The sequence below is a fragment of the Pteropus medius genome, unplaced genomic scaffold, assembly GCF_902729225.1.
Source record: "Pteropus medius unplaced genomic scaffold, Ma_sr-lr_union100, whole genome shotgun sequence".
NCBI classification, from domain to species: domain Eukaryota; kingdom Metazoa; phylum Chordata; class Mammalia; order Chiroptera; family Pteropodidae; genus Pteropus; species Pteropus medius.
The window spans coordinates 1,755,601-1,778,473 of NW_024351735.1; the positions used below are offsets into that span (position 1 = coordinate 1,755,601).

Sequence of the window (22,873 nt, forward strand, 5' to 3'; positions counted from 1 at the left end):
AATGTGAACCTACTTACCCTTTGTTTGGTCTGTTTCATGTTACATGTAGGTCAACAAAACAGATGCATTAATAAGCAATTTTTAAGCTTTTTAGTTTCATGACCCTTTATACTCTTAACACTTACGGACTGCAAAGGGCCTTTGTTTATCTTAGTTGTGTTGATGCTTACTGTATTGGCAATTAAAACAGACATTTCAAAAGTGTTTATTATGTAAAACAACAATAGTAAATCTATTACCTCTGAACATCCCCTTGGGTCATACTTTGAAAACTGCTACATTCACTTATCTGTATATTAAGTGAATAAATATTTTTCAATAAAACCTAGTAGTTTCAATATTATAAGTCATGGAACTATTAAGAAGCCATCACTAGAAAACCTCTTTACCTAGACTTAAAAATTAACTTTCTGATATTAATATGCAGAAAAATATAACTTTAAATTACATTTTAAGTCAATTAGTATAAAAATAGTTACAGGCCCTTTTCTATTAAACATTTTAAACAAAGATGGCTAATTCAGAACTTCGTATTCTCAAATGCTCTTTTTCAAAAATATATAGTTTCTTAGGATTTCTCGGAAATGTGACCTCTTGAGATTGACAGAATCAATGATTTTTAAGACAAATTGTGATTTATTCTACAAATATCTTTATATTACACATGTCAATGTGTTTCTGTTATCTTGTGTACTATAAATATTTTCCCAGGCTTCTCTTTTTTTAACCCTTTTTGTATACAGATGTTTTTATTTTGTTTGGTTGAGTGTGTTGAGGCTAGAGGGTTTACCTGTTTCTCTATCTCTGGTGCCTGGCCTACAACAGACAAATATTTGTTTCGTGAATACATGAACCTTACTCTTCAGGAATATTTCGATGTGTCAAGTGATTGCTGCGTATGTTGTACATCAGAGTGAATGGTTTGTTAACCTGATAAATGTTGTCCAGTACAAGTACTATATATTAAATAATCTTTCCTTTGTTTTTGATAATGTTCCCTTTAGTTGATTTTTAAGTTGTTAAAAATAGCATTAACTTGTTAAATCTTAATGTTATGTGACTCGAGTCAATTTTATTTATTTTATAACTGGAAATTTGAACTTCTTGTTCCTCTTCACCTTCTCCCTCACTTTAAAAAATTTTTCAATTATAGTTGACACTCAGCATTATTTTATATTAGTTTCATGTGTTACAGCACAGTGGTTAGACAGCAAAGCAGTTCAAGAGACAGGCAGCTCCTTCAGTAAATAATGTTAAGGGGAATCTGAGAGCGTATATAAGGTTGTTTCTAGTTTTAAGAAATCAGGAAACAGACATGAGTCTTTTCTAAAGCTTGGTGGAGGAGGCATTATAAATTAATGAAGAAAGGATGGCACTGTATAGTAAATAATGCTGAGCCAGTTGGCTAAACATTAGGAATAATAAAATGAATCCCTACATTATACCATGTAACAAATTCCAGCTCTGGATTAAAAACTTGTTAAATGTGAAAGTAAGAACATTCATGTATAAAAATACAGGAATGCCTTTCTGATCTCTGTGTAGGAAACAGTTTCTAAAACAAGACTCAAATATCCATAAAGAGGGAAAAGCGATAAATTTGGCTATCTTAAAGTTTAGAAACAAATACAAAAAAACCTTTAATAACACTTAAGCAAAATGAAAACACCATCCCCAGACTGTGAGAAGATATTTAAAATGCATGAAACCAATAAAAGGTAAATATTTATAATACTAAAAAAGAAAACTGGTACAAATCAATAGGGAAAGTATAAACAACCTAATAGAAAAATTAAGCTAATTTTGTGAGTAGGCATTTCACAAAAAGAAATCCAATGACCAGTAAACACAAAAAGCCGCTTTCTAAGACATATCAGAGGTGCAAATTAAAAGAAACTATTTTACACCCAGTAATTGGCAAGAGTATTAAAAGTCTGTTGACAAAGATGCAGAAAAATAGGAACTTACATTATGTATAGAGAAACCCTAAATCCGTGTTTTTAAATGCTCTTTAGAGGGTCAGAGAAGTGTCTGTCCCTAAAGTCCCACTCTCCCCCTAGTCTTAGCTCTCCTCCCTGGGCCCTACTTGAATCTTCAAATGACTTTTGTTGCCCAGTGTCATTTTCACTACCATTATTTTCGCTGTGGGGTTGTTTCTTAATCTTAGTTTATATATCTGTGTTAGTCCCAGTTCTTACCTCTTATCCTTCATGGTTTTCTGTTCGTAATCTCTCATAGACCTGGAAATGTGATAAATAGCTTATCAGAAGTTTGTACATAACAAGTAAAGAGGTCTAAAATTAGCCCTACTAATCTCTTCTGGAGTATTGGTGGGAAGGTACATATACTTTGATCATATCTATTTTATTACAGGCCTTCAGAGGCATTTTTGTTTTCTTTTTGATTCTGGGATCTTTTTCCTATTAGGCAGAGTTGCAAAATAGAGGAGGTATAATGAACTTGATTTTAGTCTGTGCATTTAATCTGCCATTGTTTGTATAGAAACTAACTTCAGGGCCTTCTGGTATATTCTAATTTGCCTCATTAAATATAAAATAGTTGGAGTAAAGAAGTTGAAGGTTGGCTTATGAATTGGTGTAAGAATGTCTCTTTATTAGAGAAGTTGAATAATTCGTAACGACCTATTTTAGCCAGTAAATAAATTTTTTTTTTAAAAAAACTTTATAGAGATACAATTCCTATACCATACAATTAACCTATTTAGAGTGCACAGTTCAGTGGCTTTTAGTACATTTACAGGTATGGATCCATCACCACAATTTTAGAACATTTTTATTACTCCCAGAAGAAACTCTACACCCCTTTGCCATTACCTCCCAGATCCCCCAGCCCTAGGCAGCCACTAATCTACTTTCTCTGTAGATTTGCCTATTATGGACATTTAATGTAAATGGAATCATACAATATATGAAAATTTGTGACTGCTTGCTTTCATTTAATACAGTAGTCCCCCATTACCTATAGTTTCAATTACCCGAGGTTAGCCACTGTCTGAAAATATTAAATGGAAAAGTCCAGAAATAAACCATTCATAAGTTTTAAATTGTACACCATTCTGAGTAATAAGAGGTAATCTTGCTGTCCTGCTCTGTCTCTCCCAAGATGTGACTCATCCATTTGTCCAGAGTCTCCCTGGATCATATACATGATCCTCACTCTTAGTTACTTAGTAGCCATCTCAGTTAACAGATCGACTGTGCACTATTGCAGTGCTTGTGTTCAAGTAACCCTTATTTTACTTCATAATGGCCTCAAAGCACAGAGTAGTTATGCTGGCCTTCAGATATGCCAAAGAGAAGCAATAAAGTGCTTCCGTTAAGCGAAAAGCTAAAAGTTCCTGACTTAATAAGTAAGGAAAGGAAGAAAATCGTGTGCTGAGGTCTCTTAAGTTCCAAGGTAAGAATGAATCTTCCATCCGTGAAATTATGAAGAAGGAAAGAGAAAGCTGTGCTAGTTTTGTTGTTGCACCTCAAACTGCAAAATTTATGGTCCCAGTGATAAGTGCTTAATTGAGATGGAAAAGATATTAAATTTGTGGGAGGAGGACATAAAAGAAAAAATGTTCTGATCGATGGCAAAGTGTTGTGCCAGAAAGCATTGAGCCTACGTAAAGACTTCTGCAGGGAATCCCCTGAAATGAGTAACCACTAACTTTATTCTTACAGAATATCATTATCATTGTTCTATGTATTAAATCTATTACTGAGCCTCATTTATAAATTAAACTTTATCATAGTTTTATATGTATAGAAAAAAACAATGATTATAGGGTTCAGTACTCTGGTGGTTTCAGGCATCCACTGAGAGTCTTAGAACTTAAACCCCACGGGTAAAGGTGGACTGCTGCATAGTGTTTTTAACGTTTGTAGCATGTATCAATACTTCATTTCTTATTGCTGAATAATATTCCATTGAACAGATATGCTACATTTTATTTATCCATCCATCAGTTAATGGATATTTGGGTGGTTTCCACTTTTTGGCTGTTGTAAACAATGCTGCCTTGAACAGGTCAGGTGTAAACATAAGTTTTCGTTTCTCTTAAGTGAATATCTAAGAATGGAATTGCTGTACCCTATGGTAATTCTATTTTTGACTTACGGAAGATCTGCCAGACTCTTTTTCCACAGCGGGTGCACCATTTTACATTCGCACCAACAATGTTGAGAGCTCCAATTTCTCCATGTCCTTAGAAAACTTGCTGTTACCTGTCTTTTTAATTTAGCCATCCTAGTAAGTGTAAAGTGGTATCTCATTGTGGCTTTAGCTTTATGATTTTATAAGGTACATTTTAGGTTTTGTTTCTCCAGATTTTCTTTTAATACACAAGGAATGGTACTTTTTAAATTGGTGATAGAATTGGGCCTCAGGACCCCTTTACAAATTAAAAATTATTGAGAACCTCAAGTGAAAAAAAACTTTGTGATAGAATCTTTTTTTAATTGTTGATTTAATTTTTCTAACAGGCTAAAGAAATTTTAACAAAAGAATCAAATGTGCAAGAGGTTCGCTGTCCTGTTACCGTCTGTGGAGATGTGCACGGTCAATTCCATGATCTTATGGAACTCTTTAGAATTGGAGGAAAATCACCAGATACAAACTATCTATTCATGGGTGACTATGTAGACAGAGGTTATTATTCAGTGGAGACTGTGACTCTTCTTGTGGCATTAAAGGTATGATTAGTGAAATTCACTTTCCTTTTTTTTAAGTTTTAAACCAACAAAGGGCAAAATGGCATTATTATATATCATCTGTTCTATTTAATGATCCATTCAGTTTATAACCCCTTAAAATAATAGTTGATTTTGCATCTTTTTAGAGACAGATGAGAGGGTGGGGGAAAGAGAGAGTTGAGAATACTACATTAAAACTCTCCTGCCTACTTCTGGTAAATCATTCTCTTGAGAGAATACATAGCCGAAGCCTTGGGATCATTTTTGATTTAGTCACTTATCCCTCATATTTAGTCAATTAACAAGTCTCTTTTAAAAAACAAGATCTTTTAAAATTCTTGCCTTGAAGAGTCTGTTATTCTTGTGTCTGTTTTTACTATCCCTACCCAATCCGAATTATTATCACTTCACACTTTGATTATTGCAATAGCATAGTAACTAATATTTCTGCCTCCAAGATCAGACCCCTCCAGATCAGCTTACACCTTGCATATGTTGCCAGATTAAATTTCTTTAACACTTTTATCTTGTTACTTCTCCGCTCCCAAATTCTTCAGTGATTTCATGTTGCCCATAAACATGTTGCCAAGCGCAAACTCCTTGGCTGGCCCTCTTATAGTCTAGCCTGAATTTGCCCGCCAGTGGTTGGTAGCATAAACACTTTGCCTCAAATCAAAGAATTTCAGTACTCAGTCTCTCTCCGTATATTTTCTTATCTAATTTCTCAACAGGATTGCTCTGTGATTTCTTACCCCTTCTGCCAAGATGCAGCTCGAGTTCTTCAGTGAAGTCCAACCATTTTAAGCCTTATTCCTTCTATTCTAAATTACCATGAAACTTATTATCGCACCCCTTATTTATGTTACATAGTAGTTTATTGCCTTGTATTATTTCACATACCTCTTTAGTGAGATTAGTCCCTAAAGAGTAGAATTCATGTATTATCTTGTGTAGACCTCACCTAGCTTTAAGCACTGAGTTCATTGTTGAACATAATAATGGATACTTAGTGAATATGTATGAATTGAAGTATGTATTTGCAGCTTTTAATCAATTTGGTTTACAGAAAACAGTACATTTTGTAACTTCTTATCTGACATATTCCTAACTAAATTCTATGCTATAAGGTATGTCTCTGTATTTTGTTATGGAAAAGGGACGTTTAATACATTTGAAGTCTTGCTTAGATTTGGCAAGGGCCTTTTTTTGTGGTTTTGTTGGTAAACACAATCTTCCCCTGGAAAGTAAAAATCAAAAAGGGACAGAGATGTTAGTCTGTAGAGGAGTTTGTCTTAGGTCCAAATTTCTGATCTTCAGTAATGAGAAGTTGTCGTGTTCAGGGAATATTTAGAAGACTGGTGATAGTTTGAAGATGAAGATATTTGAGACTAAAAATCAGATACAAGTTTATTATAGTATTATAGGTATCAGTTAAGAAGTATTTCAATGAGGATTGTATAAATAGTAATGTAGGATAACTATAAAAACATTTTAAAGTTTAACCAGTAGGACCTAGTTATGAATGAGAACATTTTTACTCAGAAAAAGATTTAACATTTCATTTACTAGCAGACAAAAGAGCCATTTAAAATGGGTCAGAGGTTAACGTGCTTAACATGTCACTAGTAAAAATATAGTTTGTACCATGGATTTCTTCTGCTTATCCTCCAGGTGCGTTATCCGGAACGCATTACAATATTGAGAGGAAACCATGAAAGCCGACAAATTACCCAAGTATATGGCTTTTATGATGAATGTCTACGGAAGTATGGAAATGCCAATGTTTGGAAATATTTTACAGATCTATTTGATTATCTTCCTCTTACAGCTTTAGTAGATGGACAGGTGTGTATGTGTGTGCTTACATGGTGGGGTATGGGTTTGCGATGGGATGGAAGTAGGAAAATACTTTCTCCTAGTAATTTAGGGTCTAGATTTATGACATGTGTTTCTTCACTTCCTTGGCCTTTTCTGCCTCTTTTTCTTATACTTAAGATTTCAAAACAGGGGATTGAATCAGTTTTTTGCACATTGAGACCAGCAAATGTTCATGTTGTTCTCAGGTATGTATTAAATCTTTTGACCAAAGAATATGCAGCTATCTTCATTTATATACATAGTATCTGCTGGTTACCATTATAATTTTTTATTCCCATTTTCCTGGTAATTTCAAGTGGTAATATCTTGTATTACACCATCTTTACTAATAAGTGAATGTTTTGTTTCCACCTGTAACAAGTATTACAAATACACTATAAAAAGTATGTAAAAATTAAAAAATTCAAAACTGTAAAAAAAATTTACAGATTTCCTATTATCTCAGTTTACAGACATAATCTCTGTAAGAAGAACTGATTTTAATTTAAATATTAAACTTAGTATATAACTACAATTCTTAAACTGTAAAAGTCCAGAGTTGTCAGTCAGAATCATGGCGGAGTGAGAGATGTCCGCAGATCTCTCCCCTTGAAACAACAGTAATCTGAACAAAACATTGTAGTAGGGTAGCTAAATACCCCATTAAAAATACAATAAAATTTCTAGGTAAAAATCAGTGTTCAAAAATCCAGAGCATTCCTTTACTCTAATAATGAATTGTCAGAAAAAGAAGTGGAAGAAATAATTCCTTTTACAATTGCAACAAAAAGAATAAAATACCTAGGAATAAATCTAATGAAACATGTGAAGGACCTATATAATGAAAACTATAAGACCCTATTAAAAGAAATTGAAGAAGATACAAAGAAATGGAACGATATTCCGGTTCTTGGATTGGAAGAATCAATTGTTAAAATGGCCTTATTACCTAAAGCATTATACAGATTTAATGCAATCCTCATCAGAATCCCACTGGATTTTTTAAAGATAGAGCAAAAATCATCAGATTTGTATGGAAGCACAAATCACCCCGAATCGCCAAAGCCACCCTGAGAAAAAAGAGCAAGGCTGGACTTCAGATTATACTACAAATAATCAAAACACCATGGTATTGGCAGAAAAACAGACACACAGACTAATGGAACAGAACTGAGAGTTTAGAAGTAAACTTATGTTTATATGGGCAAATAATTTTTGATAGAGGAGCCAAAAACATACAGTGGAGAAAGGAAAGCCTGTTTAGTAAATGGTGCTGGGAAAACTGGAAAGCCACCTGCAAAAAAATAAAACTGGAAACTTTCACCACATACCAAAATTAACTCAAATGGATTAAGGACCTGAATACAAGATTGGAAACAATAAGTTGCATAGGAGAAAACATAGGAACTAAACTCATGGACTTTGAACTTAAAGAGGATTTTATAACTTTGACCTCAAAAGCAAGGGAAGTAAAAGCAAAAATAAATGCATGAGACTATGTCAAACTAAAAAGCTCCTGCACAGCAAAAGAAGCCATCAACAAGGTAAAGAGACAACCATCCGCGTGGGAAAATATGTTTGCGAGCAATGCCTCTAATAAGGGCCTAATAGCCAAAATATACAAAGAACTCATGACTCAATAATAACAAAGAAACGATCCAATCACAAAATGGGCAGAGGACCTGAGCAGATACTTCTCCCAAGAAGACATACAAATGGCCAACAAACATATGAAAGGATGCTCAGCATCACTAGGGAAATGCAAATCCAAACCAAAATGAGATACTTTCTCACACCTGTTGGAATATCTGCTATCAACAGGACAATAACAATTGTTGGAGAGGATGCGGAGAAAAAGGACCCCTCATACACTGCTGGTGGGACTGCAAATTGGTACAGTGTTGAGATTCCTCAAAAAACTAAGAATCGATCTACTATATGACCCAGCAATCCCTCTACTGGGTATTTACCCCAAAGACTTGAAAACTCATATCCAAAAAGATATTTGTACATTGATGTTCATAGCAGCATTATTCACAGTGGCCAGGACATGGGAAGCAACTGAAGTGTCCTACAATAGGTGATTGGATAAAGAAGCTGTGATACATATATACAATAGAATGTTACTCAGCTGTAGAAGGGATGAAATACTGCCATTTGTGACATGGATGGACCTTGAGATAATCATGCTAAGCGAAATAAGCCAGAAAGAAAAAGGTGATAACCACATAGTTTATCACTTATATGTGGGATATAAACCTAAAAACAATAAACAAACATGAGAAACAAATAGACTCATGGACATGGACAATAGACTAGTGGTTACCAGAGGGGAAGGGAAAGGGGGAGGTTAGATAGGGTAAAAGGGATCAAATATGTGGTGACAGAAATCTATGGGCAATGAACATACAATGCAAAGTATATATGACTTACTGCTCAATTGTACACTTGTAACTTACTGGATTTCGTTAACCAGTGTCACCATAAAAAAAAAAAAGTCCAGATTTGTCAAGGATGTAATAAGATCCTCTCTTGGATTCCTGGTGGGAATTTTGTTATGACTTTTCCTGTGTGTTCCTGATAGTCCACGTTTATGAGCCATGATTTTGGACTGCAGTAATTAATTTAAAAGGACAGTATTTTTCCTAGGCATACTAAAATAGAAAACAATGTGAATTAAAGGGTGTTAATTTTTAATTAGAGTTTTTTAATTTTAAAAAAAATCAATATTTATCAACATGACAGTTAATGGACAAAATTATTTTAGAAGGACAGTCTCTCTACCTTGATGGTGAATCTTGTTTTTTAAATGGATTCATTAGTAGAGTCTTTATTTATTGAATATGTTCAAGTTAAATTATATATACTTGCCCTCAACCTCTTACCTTCAACAGGCCATTGATATTTCCTGTCATGGTACCATTAAGGAACGAAATAGCCAGTACCACACACCATTAGTGACAGGTTATTATTTATAAAATGTTACAGATAGCTTTTATATACCTCAGAAGTCAAGTAGATAAAAATTAAATAAGTATTATATCAGAACAGTGGGACAGCTTACCTAACATACAGAGAGTATATAGCCTTTGGTATATTAGGTACCCAATAAACAGAAACCAGATCATCTTTCCACATATCCATTCCTTCCTATTCATTCCTTCCTTCCTTCCATCTCCTTCCAACCTCTCCTCTCTCACCCTCCCCTCCCTTTCCCCTCTCCTTTTCGTTTCTCTGCTGTCTTCCTTTCTTTTCATCTTCCTTTTTTCCCGACTTTATTCCCTTCCATTTATTTATTTATCCATCCGTCTATTTTTATATCATGTTAAGTGACAGTCTCTAAGTAATAGGAGAAAACTCAGACTAGAAATTAAATAGAAAAGGGTAAAAGAAAGATCTGATTGCTTGGCAACCATTACAACTTCTAACATTCAGAAAATAAAAGATGAGAATACACATCATTTCTTAAAGACAGTGGAAGTATTGTGTAGACCAAAACATTTAGATGTAAACAAAGGGTGAAATATAAGGAAGTGCATATTCTTAAATTTTGTTTTGTAAAAAAATAGAAAGGAGATAATGTTATATAAACATTTAGCCAAAGAATGAAACAGTAAAATAAAGGAATCATTAAATATAAAAACAAGAAAAGGATAAAGAAAATACAGATTTGATTGATATGGCCAAAAGTAAATTTTGAAAAGTCTACTAAAAAATTTCTAATAGTCAAAACTGATCTAGGTAAAAAGGGAAATCAGGTCACATAAAACACTAGGAATGTGAAATAACATTGTTATAAATATGGAGGCACTTATATACCACAGTAACAGCTGCAGGTTTCTAATAAACTTGAAAAGATGGATGAAATTTATATAGTAAAATATTTAAATAGTAAAATATTAATTATTAAAAATTGTTTTTGAAGAAGCTGGATCAACGTAAGTAGACTACTAGACTTAGTAGAAATAAGAAAAATAACCAGGTCTAGATAATTTTATAGACATTCTACCAAACCTTTAAGGAACATACATCATTTCTGTGTTCCAGAGCTAAGACTTTGTACAGCTAGAATAACCCCGATACCAAACTAGACGTGGCCAGCACAGACGAAATCAGACCAAAACATTTGAAAAAAGTCCTTTATCATTCATTATATAAAATTACGTTTTTTTAAGGAGTGAACTAAAATAACGTTAATTGGATAAAGAAATGCTGACTCTACTTATCAGCAAAACATCAGAAACCTCATCAACATCAGAAAAGTGCCCTCTAAAACTTGTATTATTCTTTCTTATTCACAATCTCTAGAAGATGAGTGTGGAAATAGGTGTTTTACCAAAAAATGAAAACAACCAAAAAAGCCCCACTAACGTATTTTTCAGTTTTGTTTTGGAAGTTCTAGCCAGTGCACTGAGCAATAAAAATAATTAAAAGATATGAGCATTGAGAAGAAAAAACAAATATTTTTGCAAACGGGATTGTGTACTCAAAAAAATCCAAGCAAACAAAAACTACTGGAAACAATAACAGGAAATCAGTAGGAGAAAAAAAATTTATGTATCAACCGCAACCAATAAAATGATAGGTTACAAGGATAGAGATCTCATTCACCAGAGAAAAGGTAAACACTATAAAAAAATACATGAGATTATAAAGAAAACAGACAAAAAAATACATCTAAACATTATATAAGCTCTCTGATGTGGTTTTTGTTTTCATTGTATTCTATAAATTCTCCTCAGTCAGTTTTTAAACTATTTTGAAAAGCTATTAGGATTGACATTTGTAATTATTATTTACCTTCTATTAATAATTCATTTTCTTTTTAAATTTGTAAACAGATATTTTGCCTCCATGGTGGCCTCTCTCCATCCATAGATACACTGGATCATATAAGAGCCCTGGATCGTTTGCAGGAAGTTCCACATGAGGTAAACGTAGTTTTAATTAAAAGAAAAATTATAACAACTTTGTGGTAAATCTAAATTAGTTAAATATGACTGCTAATAATATATAACATGTACCTGATTTTCTTGGCCAGGGCCCAATGTGTGATCTTTTATGGTCAGATCCAGATGATCGTGGTGGGTGGGGTATTTCACCACGCGGTGCTGGCTACACATTTGGACAAGACATTTCTGAAACATTTAACCATGCCAATGGTCTCACACTGGTTTCTCGTGCTCACCAACTTGTAATGGAGGTAGGTCCTTTTCCTACAAGATGATGATCTTTATTTCAAATAAATACATATGTCTATAATAAAGCCTTCATGACTTAGAATTTCAGAATCATTCCTCACCATTACCTAAGTGAAAGGAAAACTCGGCTCGTTTTAGCAAATAGGGAAAGTACTAGTTGGCTAGAGCAAAATTATAACTCACTTTTGAAGTTAATTTAGACTTAGAGAAAAGTTGCAAAAATAGTACCAAAAAAACTCCCTTGTAACCTACAGTCAGATTCCTCAAGTATAAGTATTTCAATATTTGCTTTGTCATTATCTCTCCCTTCCTGTCCCCCTTCCCCCACACATTACTTTCTTTTGAACTGTTTAAATGTCCATTGTAGATATGTTCCTTTACCCCCAAATTTCATGTGAATTTTATAAATATAAGAACTTTTCTTTTATGCAGCCACAGTGTAGTTATCACAGTCAGGAAATTTGCATTGATGTAGTACTATTATCTAAACACTTTATTCAGATTCAGATTTCGATTATCTCACTAATGCCCTTTATGGCAAAATTTAATTGAATGTGTATAATCTAATCCAGGATCATGCTGCATTCATTCTCCTTTGATATGGAAATAATTCCTCAGATTTTCTTTGTTTTGCATAATCTTGACATTTTTTAAGTGTGTAAGCAATTTTATTTTGTAGAAACATCCTTCCTTAATGGTTTTTTGTTTCCTTATGATAATAGATTCAGGATATGCATTTTTGGCAGGCATACCACATAATGATGATGTGTCCTTTTCAGTGCATCATATCAGAGATCATAAAATTTATTTATCCTACTGCTGGTGGCTTTAACGTGGATCAGTTAGTTAAGGTAGTGCCTGTTAGATTTCTCCACTGTGATGCAACTATTTTGTAAATACTAAGGAAATATAAGTAGAATATAATCCTTCTAAACTAGTTTAGAGTGGCTTCAAAATGTTAGGGAAAACTTCACAAAGTTCTAGTAGAGGACTTTGTGAAGTCCTCTACTAGTAGAGGCAAGAGGAGGGGTGAGAACATAATAAATAAAGATCATAAATTCTTACAGTAAAGATAAATCTAATTATATCGGTAATCATAAGAAACATTAAATGGATGAAAATGTTTACTTCCTTAAAAGACAGAGACTCTAAGACAATCAAAATTCAGCTGTTTTGGGGGAGATGTATCTTAAACATAATGACATTACAGAATAGAAGTAGAGGGATGGAAAGTGATGATCAATTAGATAATTAACCCAAATACAGCTAATAATATGAATTAGAATAGGCTCTAAGACAAAAAGTATAATTCGAAATATAAAAAGGTCATTACTGATGAAAACTGGCCCAGTTCTCTGGGAGGCAATAATTCTAAATTTGTACTTAACCTAATAATAGATTTAAAATATATAAAGTAAAAATTGATGACACAATTTACAGGGAAAAAACTGAGAAATCTACTGTCATGGTGGGAGAAATTCGAGTACACATCCTACCCACAATCTCAAGCATTGATTAAGCTGAAACAAAGCAGTTACTGAGCTTAATGTAATAAAATGTTGTGCCCTACAGTTAAGTATTCAGTGCAGGTGTACGATGTTAAAGATAGATACTGTGTAAGGTAACTTAGAAGACTGAATTTCCCCAAAATATACTTATAATTTTTAAGTTTAGTTTTCTAAACTTATCTGTGTTAAGATTACAATTTTATACTGAAGTACTGATTTTTTTTAATGCTACAGGGATACAATTGGTGTCATGATCGGAATGTGGTAACCATTTTCAGTGCACCCAATTACTGTTATCGTTGTGGGAACCAGGCTGCTATCATGGAATTAGATGACACTTTAAAATATTCCTTGTAAGTAACTTTAAACTTAAATTGTATGCGATGACTTTTAGAAGGAAAATTTAAAATGTAGATTATTAAAATGAGAGGTAGAGCATTTCTACTTCTAGAATAATAGAAAGAGGAATGTGGCAAACCCTCTCCCCAACAAAAATAACTGGAGAAAATTATTTTAAACAAGTATTTCAAGTTTTTTGAAATAGTGCTAAGTATATATACAGCAAATAGAAATATATATATATTTTAGAGAATCTATTAAATCTTAGTAATAACAGCCAGACTCCGTGGAATTTGATCCACAATGTACTCCCTCCCTCTAGTCCTAGATCCCTTGTATGGAAACTACTCCAGGTACTGTACTCTGGGTGAGTGTGGACAAGAAGGTGAGGCTTTTCTCCTTCCCAGTCTAGGGCTATGGTGTCACCCCCAGGGGTTCAGGTGCTAGCATATTTCAAGCAGGCTGAGATTATCTTCCCTTAACTAGCTCCTAGGGTGGAAGCTTTACTCTTGGTGTGCATGTCAGGCAGAGAATGCTGGGTTCACAGTGTTCTTGCCCCAGTGTCTGCTCATAGAATGGGGTGTCACTAAGAAGTGAGTAAAGGTGGTCAAAATTACAAATTTCTAGTTATAAAATAACTCATGGGGATGTGTAATGTTCAACATGGCGATTATAGTTAATAATACTGTATTGTATATTTGAAAGTTGCTGAGAGAATAGATCTTAACAGTTCTCATCACAAGAGAAAAATTTATAACTATGTATGGTGATGGATATTAATTAGAAATACTGTGCTGATTGTTTTGCAGTGTATACATTTATCAAATCATGTTGTACACCTGAAAATAATATATGTCAATTTTATCTCAGAAAGAAAACAAGTTGCAGGACCTAGCTCACACTAGCTCAGCAAAAAGAAAAATAAATTAAAATAATGGGGAAAAATAATTGGTCCATCAAACCAACCCACCACAGCTCCAGAGCTGTGGCATAGAAGTTTCACTCATGGTGAGAGGCAGAACAAAAAGTTTTTCAGCTCTGCCTGAGGGGACTGATATTACTTAGAACAGAGGGTGGAGAATTCCAAGCCTAAGTATTTTGTTGAAAACAATGGGTATCATGGTAGAGACCAGTTAAGAGGGCTCTCATAGCTCCCATGATACTAGTAGCAACAAGCAAAAGATCAGAGCAAGGAGAATTTTAACAGATAAAGACAATGAAGAAAAATGAGTAGAGCCTCAAGAAATGTTGGACACCTTTAAGGATACTGATGTAAGTGTAATGGGAGTTCCAGAAGGAAAGGAGAGAGAGAAGGAGACAGAGTATTTGAAGAAATCATGGCTGAAAACGTCTCAGATTTGATGGTAAACATTAATTTGTACACCCAAGAAGCTCTATAAACTCTTAACTTATATAAATTCAAAGATAGCCATATCCAGACACATCATGGTCAAGATGCTAAAAGTCTAAAAGAAGAAACCTTCAAAGCAGTAAGAGAAAACTGACCTACAAAAGGGAACTTGAATAAGATAAGCTGACATCAGAAAGGCATTGGAACAGAATATTCATTCAAAGTGCTGAAAATAGAAAACTCAACCAAGAATCTTACATCCAGCAAAACTTGAAAATGAATGCGAAAGAACGATGTCCTCATTAAAAAATTGAGAAAATTGAATGCTAGCAGACCTTCCATAGAAGAAATAATAGAGACTGACTACTTTAGGCTGCAAGCAAATAACATAAGAAAGTAAATCAACTGAGCTTGCACGTGTGAGCACACAGTGGTAATTGTAAAAGAGTACAACTGCATCATCTTAACTGATTTAAAAACCAGTTGCATAACACAGTATGTATATATTAGTAGTATAGTTGAACTTAAAGGAAATGTAATAAATAGAGATGTAGTATATTTGACAGTAACAGAACAGAGGAGGTGGGTGGGAAATGAAGTAAGGAAGTGACACCAGATGGTAACTTGAATCCTAAGGAAGAATATGAAGAAAATAAAAAGGTTAATATAGCAAAATCTATAAATATATATTTGGTCTCCTTTCTCAGCTTTTTTAAGGTCATGAGGTTATGTAAAGTAATTATGATGATTATAATTTTAGGTTTTTAACTTAGATATGTATATAATATCAGTAGCAAAAGAAGGATGGAGAATGGAAAGGAGTTAAACTTATATTGGAGTAAATTTCTATAATGCACTAGAATTAAGTTAGTATAAATCAGAAATAGAATTTCATGTTGTGTATCGTAAGCTTTAGAGCAACCAATAATAAAATAATTGTAAAGTTATTAAAAGAGTTTAAATGGTGCAATGGACAATATCCCTTTAACAAAAGAAAGCAGTTAAAGCAGGACAGATATTTTTTTGAATGGCAGGTTTAAATTCACTTATATCCATAATATTAAATGTGAGTGGTTTAAGCAACAAAGTCAAAAGGCAGATATTATCAGATTGCATTTTTTTAAGTGTATAGTTTTATAATATCTACAGGAAACATAATTTAGGTTCAAAAATACAAATAGGTTAAAAGTAAAATGGTGAAAAAAGATACACCATACAAGCAGCAACCACAAGAGTACTGACTGGACTGGATGCACTAATAACAGAATAGATTTCAAAACTGCTACTAGGCATAAAGAACATTTCATAATGATAAATGAGCCACACCGTTAGGACGATATATCAATTACGAATATATGCACTTAACAACAGATCCCTAAAATATATGAAGTAAAACGAACAGAATTGAAGGGAGGCATAGACAGTTCAACAATAATAGTTGAAGACTTTATTGTGCCACTTTCAATAATAGAACTATGCAGAAGATTGGCAAAGCAATAGAAGACTTGAGGAACACTGTTAACTGTACCTAACGTCTACAGAACACTGTAACCAACAACAGCAGAATAGAGTCTTCTCAAATACACATGGAACATTCTCCAGTCTTCTCAAATACACATGGAACATTCTCCAGGATTGACAATAAACCAAGTCTCGATACATTTAAGAAGCTTGGATTTGCAAAGTATGTTCTACAGACACAATGTAGTAAAATTAGAAATCAACAGAAGGAAAATTTATAAATATCTGGAAGTTAACATTCCTCAGTAACCTGTGGGTCAAAGAAGAAATCACAAAGGAAGTAAGAAAATACTTAGAGATGAATGAAAGTAAAAACACAGTGTACCAAAACTTAGGAGATACAGCGAAAGCAGTGTTTTCAAGAAAATTTATAGTTGTAAATTTCTATATTAAAAATCAAGAAAAATCTCAGTAACCTAACTTTATACCTACTAGAAAAAGAAAAGCAAACTAAACCTGGTGCAAGCACTTGGAAGGAAAGTTTTGTGTGAAAATAAAATATAGAAAAACAATGAAGAAAATCAACATCCAAAAGTTGAAAAGCCTGAACTAAACTGGCTAAGAAAAAAGAGTGAAGACATGTTACCAAAATAACTACAGACCTTACTGAAATAAAAAGAATTGTGAGGGGATATAGTGAATAACTATATGGTAACATATAGTTATTAGGTAACTTGAATGAAATGGAAAAATTCCTAAAAAGACAAAAATTACCACAACTGACTCAATTAGAAATAGAATATCTGAGGACCTGTAGCAAGTGAAGAAATTGAATTCGTAATTTTAAAACTTACCCACAAAGAAAAGCCCAGGCCCAGTTGGCTCCTCTGGTGAATTGACCAAATGTTTAAAAAGGAATTGATACCAGTCCTTTCACAAATACCTGCAAAATACAGAAGAGAGATTACTTCCCAGTTCATTCTTTGAGGCCTGTATACTACAGACCAATACTCTTAATGTATATAGTTGCAAACAGCTGCAACAACATATTAGCAAACCAAATTCAGCAATGTATAAAAAGGATGATACACCGTGGTCAAGTGGGATTTATCCCAGGAATGCAAAGTTGGTTCAAAATATGAAAGTCAGTGTAGAATACCATATTAATAGAATAAAGGGCACAAACAACATGATCATCTCAGTAAAGCAAGAAAAAGTGCTGTCAAAATCCAACAACCTTTCATAATAAAAATACTCAACAAACTAGTCAAAGAAGGGGGAATGTCTTCCAACCTGATAAAGAGCATCTATAAAAAAACTCATAGCTAACATCATTCTTAGTAATGAAAAACTGAACATTTTCCCTCTAAAATCTATACTAAAACAAGCATGTCTACTCTCATCATCTCCATTTAACTGATAATATTGTAAACCTTTTATGCCAGGCACTGAATCAGACATTTTATCTGCTTATTTTCACCATAGCTCTGCGAGGTAATTTCATGGAGAACACCTTCAATGACTTGTCCAGAGTCATTCCAATCAACATTGATTTGCTTGCTTGCAAATTCAAATCCTTTAACTATTTGGGTTTTGTTTTTGTTTTGTTTTTGCTATATATAGCCTTCAGTTTGACCCAGCACCTCGTCGTGGAGAGCCTCATGTTACCCGGCGCACCCCAGACTACTTCCTGTAAATTCCTCCAAGGAAAACCTGCCTTTGTATGTGGAAGTATACCTGGCTTTTTAAATATATATTTAGAAACAAAACAAAAAGCAACAGTAATCTGTGTGTTTCTGTAACAAAATGAGATCTATCTTGGCATTAAACTGTATCATGGACCAAAATGTGCCATACTAATGACAAGCATTTAGCACAATTTGAGACTGTACAACACTATGTTCTAGATCAGTCAGTCTTAACAGTTTGCCTGCTGTGTTTGTAGTAACCATTTTCCTCTGGACTATTCAAGCAAAAAAGGTAACTAACTCCTTCATCTCTTTTTTGCACTTATTTGGAAATTTTAGTTATAGTGTTTAACTGGCATGGATTAATAGAGTTGGAGTTTTATTTTTAAGAAAAATTCACAAGCTCATTTTCACTTAATCCATTACCTTTTATTTTATTGAAATGTATAACTGAAGGAAAGATTCTTCGTGGGAGTATGTTGTCATAACATTTAAACTAAATTACTGTTTTATGTTGATCTGCATATTTCTGTATATTTGTCATGACAATGCTTGCATTCTGTTTGGTGTACTGAGCAAATAAACTTTTCATTTTAAACAAAAATGTTGATTTACTGTGGTACACTTGAAAGTTTTACTGTTTTAAAACGATATAAAATCTCTTGACTTGTAATAAACAATTGTGTTGAGGTTATTTAAATTAATGTCCTTTATATAGGGCTTATTTTCATAAGAAAATAATTCAAATAGTACCTGTTAACTTTTAGACCATTAAAAAAGCCATTCTTATTTCTAAACATCATTTCATTAGGTAATTCGTATTAATGTATTCATGTTGTTAACTAGAATTGTATGCTAAAACTAGAGTATTATATAGCTGGGAAGAATCTTTTAAAAACACAAATAGATGTTATTTTATCTTTACCTTTTGATCTAGAAATGAGAATAAATTAATATCTGACAGTTTAATAGGAATAGTACTATTCAAATATATGTATAATATAAATTCCAAATAGTAGATAAGAAAATACAGTATCAGTGTGGGGAGTAAAGGTAGAGTGGAAAACATGAGAGAAAACTAAAATTTTTAAGTCTGTCTTTACGTAAGAAAATGAGATGGTAGAAATAAGTATAAATATCTCAAAATTATAGTAAATATAAATGGACTGAATTCTCTAGTTAAAAGAGAAAGGGTCAGATTTAATTAATTTATTTTTTATTTATTTTTTAAGCCAAGCTATACACTGATTACAAGACACACACCAAAAATAAAGTGATTTGGATAGGTTGAAAATAAAAAGACACAAGACACACCAAAAATAAAGTGATTTGGATAGGTTGAAAATAAAAAGACTAGGCCAAGAAGATACTAAACAAAGGAAACCTGGAGTAGTTTTATTATTATTAAAATAGACTTTGGGACAAAATTTATAAACAGGATCAATACAAATAAAGTTAGACTTAACTCACAATTTTAAACCCCTATGTATATACCAAAATAGCCTTCATATGTTAAAAACAATCCTTAGAAATGCAGAGGCAAGTTGACAAGTTTTCATTACAATGGCAGATTTCAACTTGCTTCTCTATTAAGTCAAAAGATGCAGAAGATTTAAATAATACATTCTAAGTAGATTGACCTAAAGAACGTGTAGTTCTTTGTACCCTAACAACACACATTCTTGTCAAGTTTATATGTTGACATTTATTAAAATTTGCAATTATTAAGTCAAAAACTTTAAAAAAATTGATACACAACACCATATTCTCTGACTACAATGCATTTAATTTAGAGGTCAATAGCAAAACTAATTTTTAGAAATACCTATCTTGAAATTAACGAGGGTCAAAGATGAAATAAAGGAAATTTAAGTTATATAAAATAGAATTTAGAAAAACCGAATGGTTATTAAACTACGTATAAAAATGTGTGAACAAAACATCTAGAATAGCGAAATTTTGAAAAATAAGAACAAAATACATTCACTTCCTTATGTCAAAATTTAATATACAACTAGTTTTCAAGATAGTATAGTACCGGTATAAACAAACATGCATCAATGGACAGAATTAAGAGCACGGAAGTAAATGCTTAATATTTATAATCATCTTTCAAAAAAGTGGCAATTTAGGTGAAAACACAGTGTAAGTATATATATGCTTTACTGTTAAAATGTACAACTGAAACTGGATTTCGTTAACCAGTGTCACCATAAAAAAAAAAAGTGGCAATTCATTGAGGGAGGATTGTTCAACAAATGGTGTTAGGACAATTACATATCCACATGCAAAAGGATGAACTTAAGTGCTTACCTCCTACCATACAAAAACAGTCGCTAAAAAGGTCATAGACGTAAACATAAGAGCTAATACAAACTTCTACAAGAAAACAACCCCTTTGAGACCATGGATTAGGCAAAGATTTCTTAGATAATACCAAAAGAATGGTCTGTAAAATTTAAAAATTGATAAATTGAACTGCATTAAAATTTAAAACTTTTGTGCTTCGAAGGATAGAATTAAATGAAAAGAATATATTGCAAGAAAATATTTGCAAAACATCTGATAAAGGACTGTATCCAGACTTAAAAAAAAACTCATCAGTCGATAACCAAAAAAACATGGGCAGAAGATGGGAATAGATGTTTCACTAAAGACATACAAATGGCTGATAAGTACACAAAAAGATCAACATCGTTGGTCATTAAGGAAATATAAACTAAAAGCATAATTGAGATAATATTTCACACATATTAGAAAGGCTATAATAAATAAGCCCTTATTAACATGAATGTGGAGAAACGGGAGCTTTCATACATTGCTATCAAAAAGTGTAAAATGGTACAGCCTCTTTCCGAAACTGTTGGCAGCTTCTTAAATGTAACCTTGTGATGCAACAATTCCACTCCTATATATCTACCCAAGAGAAGTTCAAACACATGTTCACATAAAGACATGCATGCAAGTGTTTATAGCAACATTAATTATAATAGCAAAAAGGCGGAAACAACCTAACCGTTTAACAGCTGTAGAATAGATAAAATGTTATATTCATACAGTTGTAAACTACCATTAATAAAAAAGAATGAACTGAAACATTACAACACAGATGAACTTCAAAGCATGCTAATGAAAGAAGCCAAACAGGAGAAACTGTTATTTGATTCCATTTATATGGAATGTCCAGAAAAGGGGAATTTATAGATGGAAATAGGTTAGTGGTTGCCTGGGGCTGACTTGGGGGGAATGGAATTTAATTGTAAATGGGCATTAGGGATCTCCCTGGAATGATGTTCTAAAACTTATGGCCACGGTTGCCCCATTTGGTAAATTTACCAAATATCTTTGAGTTGTACTCTTAAATTGGGAAAATTTTACATGTAAAATATACCCTAGTGAAGCTGTTCAAAGAACAAAACTTGTGCAATGCAACCAAGCCAATCTTTAGAGGGAAATTTATAACTAATTGCTTGTTTTGTAACAGAAAAAGCTAGATGAGCAAATTGCTTACTATTTCATAAAAGTTAAAAGATTAAGAACAAATGACAAAATAAAAGATGGTACTTGAAAAGACTAATAAAAACATTTAGAAGGCACAAATAAAAGTGTGAATTAAGAAGATACTATGAATAACATTTGCTAGTAAATTTGAAAACAGAAGTAATGAGCAAATTACTAGGCTATTTTGACTTTACCAAGCTGACTCAAGAATAAATGGAGTCTAAATACTTGTTACTGCTAAAGAAGTTGATTCACTCATATCTTAAAAAGAATATACTAGGTACCAATGTTCATGATAGGTTATTCACAATAGCCAAAAGGTTAGGAACAACCCAGATTTCCTTCAGCAGACTAAAGGATTAACAAAATGTGGTATATACATAAAATGGACTATTCAGCCATCAAAAGGAAGGAAATTATGATATATGCTACAACATGGGTGAAACTTGAAGATATGCTAAGTGCAGCAAACTAGACAAAAAGACAAATGTATATAATTTCACTTATATAAGGTACCCAGAATAGACAAATTCATAGAGACAGAAAATGGATTAGAGGTTACCAGGGGCTGGAAGGAGGGGCAGGAGGGAATGGGGAGTTATATAATGGGTAGAGTTTGTCTGGGATGTTGAAAAAGTTCTGGAAATAGTGGTGATGGCTTTGCAACATTGTAAATGTACTTAATGCCACTGAATTGTACACCTGGTAAATTTTATTACATGTATTTTTTTACCACAAGTGAAAAAAAATTAGAATCAACTTCTTATATTCACATGGCAGGCAGGGGGGTGGGGGGCGCCAGCTGGAATTTTAAGCAGGGTTGTATTAAGTATCACTTTGGGGAGAAAAGAGTCTTCCAGTCCATGGAGATGGTGTATACCGCCTTTGAATCTTCCTTAAATTCCCTCAACAATGTATTATAATATTTGGTGTAGAAATCTTACCATCTAACTATATTTGATTTTAAATGTTGTAAATGATCCTTTTCTTCCAATTTTATTATCTAATTGTTTATTGATAGAGATAAAAGTGATTTTTAAAATATGCTTATATCCAGTAGCCATACTAAATACACTTAATTCTTATAATTATCAGATATTACTTTGTTTTTTTTTATTACATGATCATGTTGTTTCTGAATACAAAGCTTATTTCTTCCTAATCTTTATGATTTTTTTTGTTTCATATTGCGTTAACTAAGACAACCAATATTTCATGTTATCTGTGGGGTTTTTGATGGTACTTATCCCCTATCACTGTTTCTTTTAGG

The 22,873-nt window shown here is 32.9% G+C and overlaps 1 protein-coding gene across 1 annotated transcript in view; it reads left to right on the plus strand.

Annotated features, from left to right (window-relative positions):
• The window catches only part of PPP2CB (protein phosphatase 2 catalytic subunit beta), a 30,612-nt gene extending 11,906 nt beyond the window's left edge, over window positions 1–18,706 (plus strand). Inside the window, exons 2-7 of the mRNA XM_039846437.1 lie at window positions 4,488–4,697; window positions 6,369–6,542; window positions 11,396–11,485; window positions 11,596–11,757; window positions 13,498–13,616; window positions 18,038–18,706. Coding sequence (XP_039702371.1) covers window positions 4,488–4,697; window positions 6,369–6,542; window positions 11,396–11,485; window positions 11,596–11,757; window positions 13,498–13,616; window positions 18,038–18,110 — 828 coding nt within the window. The 3' untranslated portion in view covers window positions 18,111–18,706. The remainder of the gene's footprint in view (window positions 1–4,487; window positions 4,698–6,368; window positions 6,543–11,395; window positions 11,486–11,595; window positions 11,758–13,497; window positions 13,617–18,037) is intronic.
• Window positions 18,707–22,873: the final 4,167 nt, after the last annotated feature.